This window comes from Chiloscyllium plagiosum, chromosome 9 (genome assembly GCF_004010195.1).
Source record: "Chiloscyllium plagiosum isolate BGI_BamShark_2017 chromosome 9, ASM401019v2, whole genome shotgun sequence".
Lineage (NCBI taxonomy): Eukaryota > Metazoa > Chordata > Chondrichthyes > Orectolobiformes > Hemiscylliidae > Chiloscyllium > Chiloscyllium plagiosum.
This window is the reverse complement of record NC_057718.1, coordinates 8,488,835-8,501,861: the sequence shown is the minus strand read 5'-3', so window position 1 is coordinate 8,501,861 and position 13,027 is coordinate 8,488,835. Positions and strand designations below refer to the sequence as shown.

Below are 13,027 nucleotides of genomic sequence, written 5' to 3'. Positions count from 1 at the left end.
CTCCCTCTCACCCTAAACCTATGCCCTCTAGTTCTGGACTCCCTGACCCCAGGGAAAAGACTTTGTCAATTTACCCTATCCATGCCCCTCATAATTTTGTAAACCTCTAAAAGGTCACCCGTCAGCCTCCGACGTTTAAGGGAAAACAGCTCCAGCCTGTTCACCCTCTCCCTATAGCTCAAATCCTCCAACCCTGGCAACATCCTTCTTAGACAAAACTAAAGAGAGTGACAAGGGAAATGGTGTAGAAATGAATGCAATGTCCAGATGAGGTATGAGTGGCTGAATGACAATCGCAATGTGAACAAATGAAGAAAGAACATAAATATAAACCACAAACAAAATGACCCACAAAGCTAAATAGAGGCAGTGATTACGATCTAAATTGGTGAACGCTGTCTTGATCCCTGGAGGCTCAGGAATGTCAAGTGAGCAGATAAGATTTTGTGACAAACAAAACCAGAAATGTTTGGAAAAGCTCAGCAGGTCTGGCAGCATCTCAGAACTGAGGAGGGATAACTGGACCTGAAACATTAACTCTGATTTCTCTCCACAGATGATGCCAAGCTGTTCCAGCAATTCCTGTTTTTGTTTCTGATTTCTGGCATCCTCAGTTCCTTTGATTTTTCCCTTTAGATAAGGCTCTGTTCCTTTAGCTTCTGTTAAGCTTCACTGGAGCATTACAACAAGTCAAGGATGGTGACGTTAAAGTGAGACCAAGATGGAGAATTGATATTAAAAATGACAGGAAGCACTGGGTCACATTTAGGGACAGAGAGAAAGTGTTCCCTCAACCAGTCACCCAGTCGGTGTGTGGTCTTTCCAGTGTTGGGGAGATGATATTGTCAGTGCAGTGAATGAAGCAAGTCAAACAGAAGGAAATACAGTCTCCTTTGGAAGGATTGATAGGGCCACTGGATGGTGAGAAGGAAGACTAACTGGACAGTTATTGTGCCTCTTGCTGAGATAACAAAAGGTGCTGTAAAGAAGGGGGATTAAATGAGGAATAAACCAGAAAGTTGTGGAGTGAACAATCCCTTTGGAATGCTGAAAGGGATGGGGGGGAAGATAGTGGAGTCACACAGGAAGTTGTGAAAATGGCAGAGGATCATTGTTAAATCTATTATCATTCTCCATGTTACTCTTGCTCAGTCACGCACTTTCAGACATGAACTCTTCTGTACCGGTGCTTCCAATATGCCTTGCCTTTATTTCAACTAATGAAATCCCTCTCCTGTCTGCTGGGCTGGATCCTCAACTGCATGCAATCTATTTCACACACTTCTGCTGATGTGCTTATGCTCCTTCCCAAAATCATAACAGGTTCCCCTTGTCCTCAACTTCCACTTCAACAGCCTCTGTGTCCATTATCCAGCTCCTGTTGAGTCCATTTCCCAATTACTGCTGAACTTTCACAGTACAAAGCACAGTTCAATTATGCTTCACTTGGCTGCCTTCGATTTATCACAAATGCACACCCCACGACAGATTAAATTTGTGTAACTTGTACAGTGTTTGTTTCCATTGTTGTATATAGGATATGCTGTAACACTAGGGGAAGATAGTGCAGGGCCACCTGCGTGGAGCAGGGGCATAAGAGTAATTGGAATACCATGCTGAGAACTAGAATGTATTTGAAAGTCACATGCTCTACTTGCTCGTGCTCATGAAAGTCACATGCTCGTAGAGAATGACTCGAGGTAAGTGACCAAGATTTGGGACCCATCCATGAACTAAGCAGTATGGGAAGGTGCTCTCTAACAGTTTTAAATAATTAAGGTTCAGATTTATCTGAACTTATCAAAGTTCTTCAGGCACAGTGCAGACTTGTGCTAGATGCAGTGAAATGTGGATTAATGTGAGGTTGTCCGCTCCAGTTGGATAAACACAATGGTGGACTGTTATCTAGACAGGTGATAGATTCGGAAACATTGATGTACAAAGTAAATTCAATCAAAGTAACTCATTGAACTCTGACGATTGAAAGCAAGTATTTGGTGTAGCAAGCAGATAGGAAGGCAAATGCAATGGCATTCTTTATCGTAAGAGATTTCCAGTAAAAGAGCAATGCATTTGTACCACGGATGTCCCGGTTATTAGGGCACGAGGCCTGTAGTATCATGTGCAGCGTTGGTCTCCTCATCTGAGAAATTATACACTTGCCACAGGGGGAGTGCAGTGAAGATTCACCAGATTGATTCCTGGCATGGCATGATTGTCCAACTAACATTACAGCATGGCACTATTGTCCAACTAACATTATAGCATGGCATGATTGTCCAACTAACATTACAGCATGGCACTATTGTCCAAATAACATTATAGCATGGCATGATTGTCCAACTAACATTATAGCATGGCATGATTGTCCAACTAACATTACAGCAGCAGATTATTGTCTTTGCTCTTCCACGAAATGAGGGTGTCACTGACAAGGTCAGTATTTGTTGCCCAGCCCTCAGTGCTGTTGAACATTCTAGAGGGTAGTTCGAGGTTAGCCACATCTCCGTGAGTCAGGAGTCACATATAGGCCAGACCATGTCGGGACAATAATGCCAAAAAGGCGATCAGTTACTCGAAGGTTGTCAGAATGACACCAACAGCATAGGTTCAATTCTCGCAATGGCTGAGGTTACCCCATGAAGGACTCAACCTTTCCCCTCACCTGAGGCATGGTGACCCTCAGGTTAAATCAGTAGCAATGACAGAGCAGCCCTTTGTCCTCCTTGGACTATGATGACTTTACCTCTCCTAAAGTGCATTAATGAAAAAAGTGGGGTTTTAGAAAAATAAATAGAACTTTTTCATCGTCACTGGTAATATGACTAGCTTTTAACTGAGATCTATTAATTCAATTTAACCTCCACTGTTGCCATGGTGGGATTTGAACTGACTTCTTCAGGGAATTAGCCTCAACCCTGGATAACTCATCACCATTCCACCACCATCTCCTCTCATTACCTGCACATCATGAAATGGATATTCATGGGACCTTGCTGTGCACAACTTGGCAACTGCATTTCCTACATCTCAATAGGGTCTACGCTTCAAAAAATACATAGCTGGCTGTAGAGTGTTATGATGAGATTGCAAAAGGTGCTATTGAAGATTTTCGCCCCTAGGAGGCAGACTTGGACAAATCCAATGACTGCTCCCTAGATTTCTGAGGGCTCAGCAATGGAGAAAGACTGGAGAAAGATAGATGGTTATTCCAAGTATTTAAAATAAAGGCCAATCTCATTAATCAAAATACAATCATGAATGTACCACAAGGGAACTGCAAAGCTAGAGCATTACTTCCAACTAAGTTATGTTCAACACCTCATGTATAAACTATGACAAGATAAAGATCAGGGATTTCTTTTCATGTGTGTACCACTCAGGATAATCCTGAAGCAAAATCTGATCATTATGACACCAACAGATGTTGAATTCTGAGTCCCCCCATGACATTGAGCCATATCCTTGGAGATTAGGAGTGAGACGTGCAAACTTATCTCACAGGTATCTCCATTCATCAGAGAGAGAGGGAAAACTTTCAAGTTTCATGGTTTGAAAGGCAATGTGTATTGATCCAAAGTGTCATCTCATTCTTTGTTTTGGTTCCCAAAAAGTCAGATAGCGTTTGGATCAATGAAGTGGGAGGGGCGATGGGCAGGGAGATGGCAATAGCCTCAAGACTGAACTTACGTAGAGATGAAGTACAATGGAAGATCATTTTATGCCACTGACTCCTGCTTGAGGCTGTGGCCATTGCTGATGGTGTTCCTATTGCTGCTTCGTACAGATGTCATCCTCATGGCCGACGTACTCTGGAAGTAGCTGTTGGAACTGAAGTGCGATTGTCGCCTCTGGCACCGGAGGTGACCGTTGAAATGCCTCCGGAAACTCTCGCTCAGAAGGTACAGGGCGAAGGGGTTCACGCAAGAGTTAGAGAAGCTCAGCACGCGGCCCAGCACGGTAACCATGAGGTGCCCGAGGGAGGGGTCGATCTCGCCATAGTGGAAGGAGCGGTACATGTACAGCACGTGGTTGGGGAACCAGCAGAGAGCAAACAGACCCACGAACACCAGCACAATCTTCGCCAGGCGCTTTCGGGTTTCCATCTGGGAAAGGAAAGAGCGAACATAGGGAAAAGTGAACTCAATGGAAAGAACAAGCAATGCCAAGCAACACCAACAGTAATGGTGCCTGTTCATACACAGTCAACTCAAAAGACCTCTTCAACCCCAACCGTGCCAACACCCACAGCGCGCAGTGATAACAATTACCCCCAACTTTTGAGAGGTTGAATCCATTGTATTCCTTTGCAACTGAGTACAGCATGGTGAAAACTGCCCCCCCGCCAGATCCCTATCTAAACCCTGAACTTGTCCTTTCCAAGTAGTTACCCTTCCTGCTGTGCACTGAACCATCTCCTTTTGTCAGTCTACCATTGAAGGCAGCTAGCTAGATAATCGTGAGAATTATCACTGCAGAAACAAAGCTAACCCAAAGGATTTTCAATATCAGTTACTATTAATGGAGTTTTCCTCAAATCTCTCAATTCACTGTCAATGATTAAACGTTTAAACACAAATTAGCAAATTTAAACAGAAAAATGCAAAGCCTAAATGACCACTGCTACAAAGGGCATATAAATAATTTCATTTATATCCAATGATGCATCATTTAGTGAAATTCTGAACAAAATGGTTTTATGGTTCATAACTCAGTAAGCATGTTCACCTATCAGTCACTTTTTATCATTTGCTTTTTGTAATTTTCTTCTGTCTTCAGATATAATAATTACCAAAAAGGCCAATTCATCATCTCCTTGAGTTCATTTCCTGAACCATCTCTCCTTCCATGACCTAAGTGGGTTTTTTTTCCTGATTGAATCAGGTCTGTTGTCCAATCTTTACAAGTCTCAAGTTCCTTTCTTTGTTCCCACTTCAAGTGGTAAAATTGCAGTTAGGGCATCAGTGAGGAAGATCATTGAATCTATGCGACCTGATCCAAAATATCTCGACAGTCCAATTCACTTCATCCTCCTATCCCATCACACCATCTTACTGTCCCAGGCTTTTGTTGCCACTGCAATGTGAAAATGTTAGGAAGAGTTCTAGTGAACCCATCTATCCACACACTAATGTACAGAATGTTAATCTTTGTACTATAGGGTCCTAAGGACAGTTCTTCAATATTTTATTTCTTGGAGTCTCAATAGTATGTGACTGCTGATGTTGAGTCAACTTCTACATTTAACACATGCATGCTCATTATGCTAAAATCAAGTCTGTAAAGATCTCTGGGACCAGATATCAGACAATTAAATAGGGTTGGAGAGGAATCTTTCAATTTTTTCAAATCATTCTAATAGGATTTGGTTTTTAATCTGGTTCTTTGCTACTCCAACATGACGTTCAGTCGCTGGCCACCACTTTTGTATGGGGACAGGCTGCACAGGTCTCCTCCTGATGGTCATCCACATATCCTGAACTACCAGACTGTCAAACAAAATCGAGCTACTAACCTCAGCGTGTTAATGTATTGCTGTCAAACATTAAACCTAGAAATAGCTCACAGGGGAATTCACTGCAAGCTGGTGTTTATATTGTGTGTGAGCAGCCATCTTTCACTACAAATCCATGTAATCAAGGATAAAACAAACTCATTCTCTATTAGTTTTCACAACTGATTCAGCCAGAATAAAAATCTCATCCTATTTTGTGACCTTCAATTCACCAGAGACCAATCTTCTTCAATGAAGGAGAGGATTATAGTTCTGTGCGTGTGTGTATGTGTGTGTGTATCTGTGTTGTGTGTGTTTATATGTGACTGTGTGTAAATATGTGTGTGTGTGTATACATTCACTTTGTGTGTGTGCCTGTGTGTGTATGTCAATGTGTGCCTGTGTGTGTGTGCATGTGTGTTTGTGTCGGTGTGTATATGTGTCTGTGCATGTGTGTTTCTGTGTCTATGTGCATACGTGTCTGTGTGTGTGTGTATGTGTCGGAGTATGTCTGATTCTGTGCACATATGTGTCTGTGTGTGTGTCTATATATATGTGTGTCTGTGTCTATGTGTGTATGTACGTATCTGTGTGTGTTTTCAATATCAGGCTCTTTTTCATTCTCACTTTCCCATGTACCTCATGAACCACATGTAAGGGCTGTAAGGGCCAAACAGCCGATTCCTCTTCCTGTTTCCTGTGGTCTTATGGATTGCATGTTTAGTTCCCAGAACTGAACATTGCAGAAAATGCAGGGCAAAGTATTCCAGCGAGCTGGTGAAATCCCCCTTGTGGCTATTTTATGGGAAGGCCAAGTATATCTCGTGCCAATCGGGACATTTAACATTTAACGGTGGGTCTTCAGCTGGGACCAAAGACAGTAAAGGCAGTGGGGATTCTGTCCCCTCAAAGCTGCTGGTCAGTCAGAGCTCAGGGGTTCTATTTCATGGCAGTGCCACTGGGAGGCCAATATTACACTCACCTGAAACATCAGATCAATGAGGGGTGCAGCCATAGATGAATGAATTCAGGAAGAGGGTGCAAAGTATTTTGGACCAAGCCAAACCCCCTGAAAATATTTTATGAAGATAGCCCAGACCCTAACCTTTTCTTATTTACAGGCAAATGTGAAGTGCTACATTCTAGATATAATGCGACTGATCAGGCTGCTTGATGTTCAGCAAGACACAATTTATTTAAACTCTGTAGTTAAAATGCAAACAAAAGAAAGATGACTTTAGAATAACTTAGCTATTGGAAAACTTAACCGAAAAATAGATACAGTGCCTTTTGCTAATTAACTGTTCCAGTATAGTATCAGCCCATAAACACACCCCTTTGCAAATTCAGACACAGATTCTCAGATGCAGTTCTCCAATCCAGGAGGAAGAAACATCAAGGGAAGGTTCAGAGAAAGTGGCAGCTACAAGTCATTCACTGAAGCTTCCAACTCTTTTGAGATGCGAATGGTTTCTGTTTAAAACTAAACCTAAGAACTAAAAAAAATCTTGAAAGCCTGCTCGGATAAAGTTGGCCACACCCAGGCAGCTTCTATTGTTCCAACTTTCAAAGGTCTCACAAATTGTTTATTTTCTTAGAAACAGTTTGTCCTCTCTGTCTTACAACATCCTTTCAAAAACAAGCAGGACAAAATAACCTTTTAAAGTGACAGCATCATCAAAACAAGGAGGACACAGAGGATCACTTTCTGGTTATTCTGTTGCTCAATGGTGAGTTCTTGTACAGGAGGGATTTTTATTGGATTGTACACCCAACATGACATGGGCAGTATGGGTGGCACAGTCTTTAGCACTGCTGCCTCACAGCGCCAGGGACCAGAATTCAATTCCACTCTTGGGTGACTGTTTGTGTGGAATTCGCATATTCTCCCCGTGTCTGCATGGGTTTCCTCCGAATGCTCCAGCCTGTTTTCCACACTGGAGGGAATCTAATCTCTCCCATCAAGCATTTAATCAGATAAGAGTGAATTGTGTAATGACCTCACAGCCTTCTCCTCTCTACCCTGGGTAAGGCCCATCATTGCCCTGCAACAAACTGAACAATTAATGGCTATCTAAAGACCCCCTCCTGCCACCATTGTGTCTTGAGCTAATGTCTGGCAGGGGTGAGGTGCTTGTCTTAGAATCCCTACAGTGTGGAAGCAGGCCTTTCGGCCCATCGAGATCACAGCATCCCAACCAGACTCACCCACTACCCTATCCCTGCGTTTCCCATGGCTAATCCACCTAGCCTGCATATCTCTGGACACTATGGGGAATTTAGCATGGCCAATTCACCTAACCAGCACATCTTTGGACTGTGGGAGGAAACCCACACGGATACAGGGAGAATGTGCAAACTCCACACAGATAGTCACCTGAGGCTGGAATCGAACCTGGGTCGTTGGTGCTGTGAGGCAGCAGTGCTAACCACTGAGTCACCATGCTGCCCCAAATAACAAACCAGCACCCACACTAACTGACACTTGAGGGCACCAAAACCAGCATGCAGGCATTCCCAACAAACACCATCCAGCGTTGAATATAATTAAGGATTTGGAGTCAGAATGCGTGATTCACAAAGAAATTCAGCAAGGCCAGAACTCAGGAGCTCATTCCTCAGATCACCACAGGGTTGACATCGCTGAAGAGATTATTACAGTGCCATCACCAGCTAATTAAGATTTCATGTTTAAACCTGCATTCAAAAAAATGGCGTTCACTCAATAGTCTCAGGGCATCTCAATCACCATCTCCAGCCAACAGGGCCCTTCTCAATTACAGTGATCATTGTACTATAGCAAGGATGTCAAGCCATGTCTGTAAAGCAAGATTCAACAAACAGCCACTGCAGTGCGTGACTAGACACAGTAACCAGTTCCAGAGCAGCTACATCTTAAAGCCTGGTCAGTTTATATGAATGGCCATTGACCTGAAATGTAAACTCTGTTTTGTTGGAGATGGGTCGGAAAGGTTTAACACAGAGGAATTCCACAAGCACCGCCCACCACGAAGATGTCATGTAGACTTATGAGCAGCTTAGAATCACAAAGGAGTGAGACCCAAGATCTGATCTTCCTCAAAGTCTCTGTACTAACATCTACCATATCATTGTAACCTCTAACAAGTCACAAACAGGCACTAAACTGGATCTAGTTAACCATGAGAGATCTTCCTTGTTGGACCAAGGAGCAGCTTTCCCCTCCCACACGGACCCTGTAGCCTCCCAAGCTTCAAGAGGATGCTGGCACCAATTGTGATCATGAGCAGCAGTATGAAAACAGGCCATTGCCCAGATGCTGCCACTGTGCTGCCCCCGTGTTTCCAGCACTTCCTGCTTTTATTTCTGCCATGGGTATTGGCTGAGAAATAAATATCGACCCAGGAGATTGGGGGGGAGAACTCTCCCTTTGAAAAAAAAACTTAAGATCTTTTCCATCACCTGAGACTTTAATCTCATGTCTCACCTTTAAAAACTGAACCTTCAACAGTGCTGCTTGTCCCTAGTGAGCCTTGGTTTTGAACTCAGCTCTCTGAAGAGGGTGTTGAACTTGCTAATCCTTTGGGTCCCAGTTGACAACATTTATGCAAACACAATAACGCTGCAGGTCATGGAAGTATAGACAAAGCCACATCAATACGATCAGGAAAACTGCCTGAGTGGTGTTTTGGCATTAAAGGGGAAAATCTCTTGTTCCAAATGGAGGCAGCTTCATACACTCCCTCCATCTGCCCGAAATTTACTCACTCAATCGATCTGTGAACTCCTTACATCTTCTTCACAACATATTTTCCTCCCCACCTTATCTGAGAATTTAGAATTCTAGAATTCCTACAATGTGGAAATAGGCCATTCAGCCCATTGACTCCGCACCAACCCACTGAAGAACATCCCACCCAGACTCACTCTATCCTTGTAACCCTGCATTTCCCATGGCTAACTCACCCAGCCTGCACAACCCTGGACAGTATGGGGCAATTTAGCATGGCCAATCCACCTAACCTGCACATTGTTGGACTGTGGATGGAAACCAGAGCACCCGAGACAACCCATACAGATGCGGGGAGAATGTGCAAACTTTACACAGACAGTCAGCCGAGTGTGGAATTGAACCTGGGTCCCTGGCGCTGTGAGGCAGCAGTGCTAACCAAACCCTCACCTACATCACTGACGGCAAGTTTAAAAAACTTGAGTCCATTTGTCACATTCTGCCAATCAGACAAAAATCCTTTTATGCATATAGGGTTCCCAACTTACAAACATCTAACTTCTGAATGCTCATACATACAAATGTGATCCCATACAGGGGTGTCATTTTAACTTATGAATATTCCTGTACTTATGAACAGTTACTTTATATTGTCCTGCATTGCATTCTGACTTGGGTACAAATTGACCTACAAATTGGGCGGCACGGTGGCACAGTGGTTAGCACTGCTGCCTCACAGCACCAGAGACCCGGGTTCAATTCCAGCCTCAGGCGACTGACTGTGTGGAGTTTGCACGTTCCCCCAGTGTCTGCGTGGGTTTCCTCCGGGTGCTCCGGTTTCCTCCCACAGTCCAAAGATGTGCAGGTCAGGTGAAATGGCCATGCTAAATTGCCCGTAGTGTTAGGTAAGGGGTAAATGTAGGGGTTTGGGTGGGTTGCGCTTCGGCGGGGCGGTGTGGACTTGTTGGGCCGAAGGGTGTGTTTCCACACTGTAAGTAATCTCATCTAATCTAAAATGCACTAAGAGCACAACCTGTTCACAAGATGTGGACTGCCCATACTCAGTTTTCTGCCAGCCAGCCAATCTTCTTTCCACCCAGCCCACTATCAGTTTTTATTTTCTTCAATAACCTTTGATGTGGCACCTTATGAAATGCCTTCTTGAAATCCAAGTGAAGTGCATTTGCAAGATTTCCTTTATCTGCAACACACATCACTATTTCTAAAAAGTCTGATTAATTGGATAAATGTGACTTTCCTTTTACAAAACCATATTGACTCCTCCTGATCACCTTGAGTTTTTCAAAGTGTGCAGTTACAATCTCTTTAATAATCAATTCAAACATATACCCCACAACCCATGTCAAGTTAACTGACCTATAGTTTCCTGTTTACTGTCTCCCTTCTTGATTAGAAATGCTTTATTTCCTACTTTCCAATCTGATGGAACCTGTCCTGAATGTAGCGACGTTTGAGAAAAGTAGCATCATTGCATCATTAGCAACCTCTTCTAAGACCCAAGAGTGATGTTCATCTGGACCCAGGGATTTAATTGCCCACAGTTCCATCAGTTTCCTCGGCATCATGGCCATCATGATTGTAATTTGACCAAATTCCTCTCTCCTTTCTACCTCCTAACTTACAACCGTTGCTAGAATGTTTTTGCACCCTCTATAGTGATGACAGAAGCAAAATATTTGTCCTTTCCATCCACCATTTCCTAACAATAGCAATGACACTATTTACCATGGTGCCATAGCTGTTATGGCACAATGCCGTTACTGTCAGTAACGTCTGCCCAGTTAAATACCAGGAGCCCTACTGATCTCTGGTATGGAAATCCAAGTTAATGCACACCACTCCTGTTCTGCTGGAACATGGAGATTTGTTCTGGATGATTTATTTACTAGAATGCAGCCTCTGTCCCCATTCCTATAAGTCTGCTATATCAAATCAATTGGTTTATGATGTTTACAGTGGGCTGCAGCTCCAGAATCTGCTGGCAACCACCATACATCAGGCACTGCTTAACCTGAACTTATCCTGCATCAATCACACTCTCAGCCACAGTTAGAATGCAGTTCAGAATCTTCCTTGAGGCTGACTTTAGCCTCACTGCAATCGCACAAACCATTGCAGAAAGAAAGAAGAATCAGGTGACCAGCGCATGCTTTTCTAGTAAAGCTCAATCCAATCTCCAGAATGAGCACTCATCTTTCAATTAGACAAGTTAAAAGCTTCTGAACTCTAGACTTAAATTTAACAAACTAAGAATCTTACCTGTTTCAATAAGTTTGCCTCTTTATCATCTAAATGCTCATGAGTAAAGGCCAAATCTCCACACCATCTCCTCCTCAGATAATCCCTCCATACTCAGGACTAACCCGAGGAACCTTTTGTGGACTACTCCCAATGTCTATTTTTATCTTTAGATAAGAAGCCCAAAACTATTTACAATATCTGAGGTGTGGTCTGATTCATGCTTTATATTGTTTTAGCCAAACCTCCCTGTTTTTAGTTCAGTTGACTGGGTTGTATTGTGAAGCTACACCATGTGTTCAATTCCCACATTGGCTGAGGTCACCATGATAAACTCTCCTTCTCAACCTCTCTCCTCGCCTGAGGCACAGTGACCCTCGGGTTAAACCAGCACCAGTCGTCTCTCTGAATTGAGGGAGCTGCCCTAAGGGCTGGAAAAACTACAGCCCCTTTACCTCTCAACTAGGTAAAGATGGCAGATTTCCTCCCTTAAAAGGTCTTGATGAACCAGACTGGTGATCATGGTAATCCAGTAAACCTAGGTTACCATTACTGATTGTGAATTTTTAAGTTCCAGATTCAATTCAGCATTGGTTTCACATTCCCCAGCTTCTGTGACTGGATTATTTACTGAAGGCTCCAGGTCACTGGTCCAGTCCTCTGAACTGTTACTCCAGCAATGTAACCACTGTGCTCCCATGCCTGTGTTATTACAGCCGTCCAACAGAAAGGTACACTGATACAAAATCTCTAAGCCAGAAATGTAGTGATAAAGATGCTTAAACCTCTGAATACAAATGATTTTATCCACAGTAGAAACAGCTCAGATATGTTTTACACTGAACAATGCTCCCTCAAGACACAGCTGGCTTTCGAAAATCCCATCAAGCTTTCCTTCTTGATTAATTCATGCTCCAGGTCAATATTTTCAATGTCTAACTCCCCCGTTAAAGCTCCGTCTGCCCCCAGAGCTTTGAAAGAGACAGTAATGGGGCTGTCACGTGGTGGGATTCAGTTTAATCAGAAGCTGCCAGTTCAGAAGTGTGTACTTGGCTAATCCTTACACAAGCACAAATATAGATATAAAGGCATTCTAAAGAGGGAAGGGAAAGTGAGGATCCATTTACATTGCAAAGCTTTTGCATATATTAATACTACAATGCATTGTGAAATGCTTTCCACTTCATGATTTGGAGATGCCGGTGGTTGTGATGCCTGACGAAGGAGCAGTGCTCTGAAAGCTTGTGCTTCCAAATAAACCTGTTGGACGATAACCTGATGTTGTGTGATTTTTAACTTTCCACCTCATGTCATCTTCGACATTCACTCCCTTGTCTGCTGACACACAGTCATAAAATCGTAGGATCCTGACAGTGTGGGAGCAGGCCATTTGGCCCACCGTGTCCACACTGACCCTCCGAAGAGCATCCCACCCAGACCTGCAACACTGAATTTCCCATGGCCACTCCATCTAACCTGCACGTCTGTTGACTGTGTGAGGAAAGTGGAGCACTCAGAGGAAACCCACGCAGACATGGGGAGAGCATGCAGACTTCACGCAGAAA

At 43.4% G+C, this 13,027-nt stretch overlaps 1 protein-coding gene across 1 annotated transcript in view; it reads right to left on the bottom strand.

Annotated features, from left to right (window-relative positions):
• Nucleotides 1–3,656: 3,656 nt before the first annotated feature.
• nmbr (neuromedin B receptor) overlaps nt 3,657–13,027 on the bottom strand; it is a 33,524-nt gene continuing 24,153 nt past the window's right edge. The window contains exons 2-3 of the mRNA XM_043696749.1: nt 4,619–4,682; nt 3,657–4,106 (exon numbers count right to left, since the gene is read on the bottom strand). Of these exons, the coding sequence (XP_043552684.1) occupies nt 3,720–4,106; nt 4,619–4,682 (451 nt within the window). The 3' untranslated portion in view covers nt 3,657–3,719. The remainder of the gene's footprint in view (nt 4,107–4,618; nt 4,683–13,027) is intronic.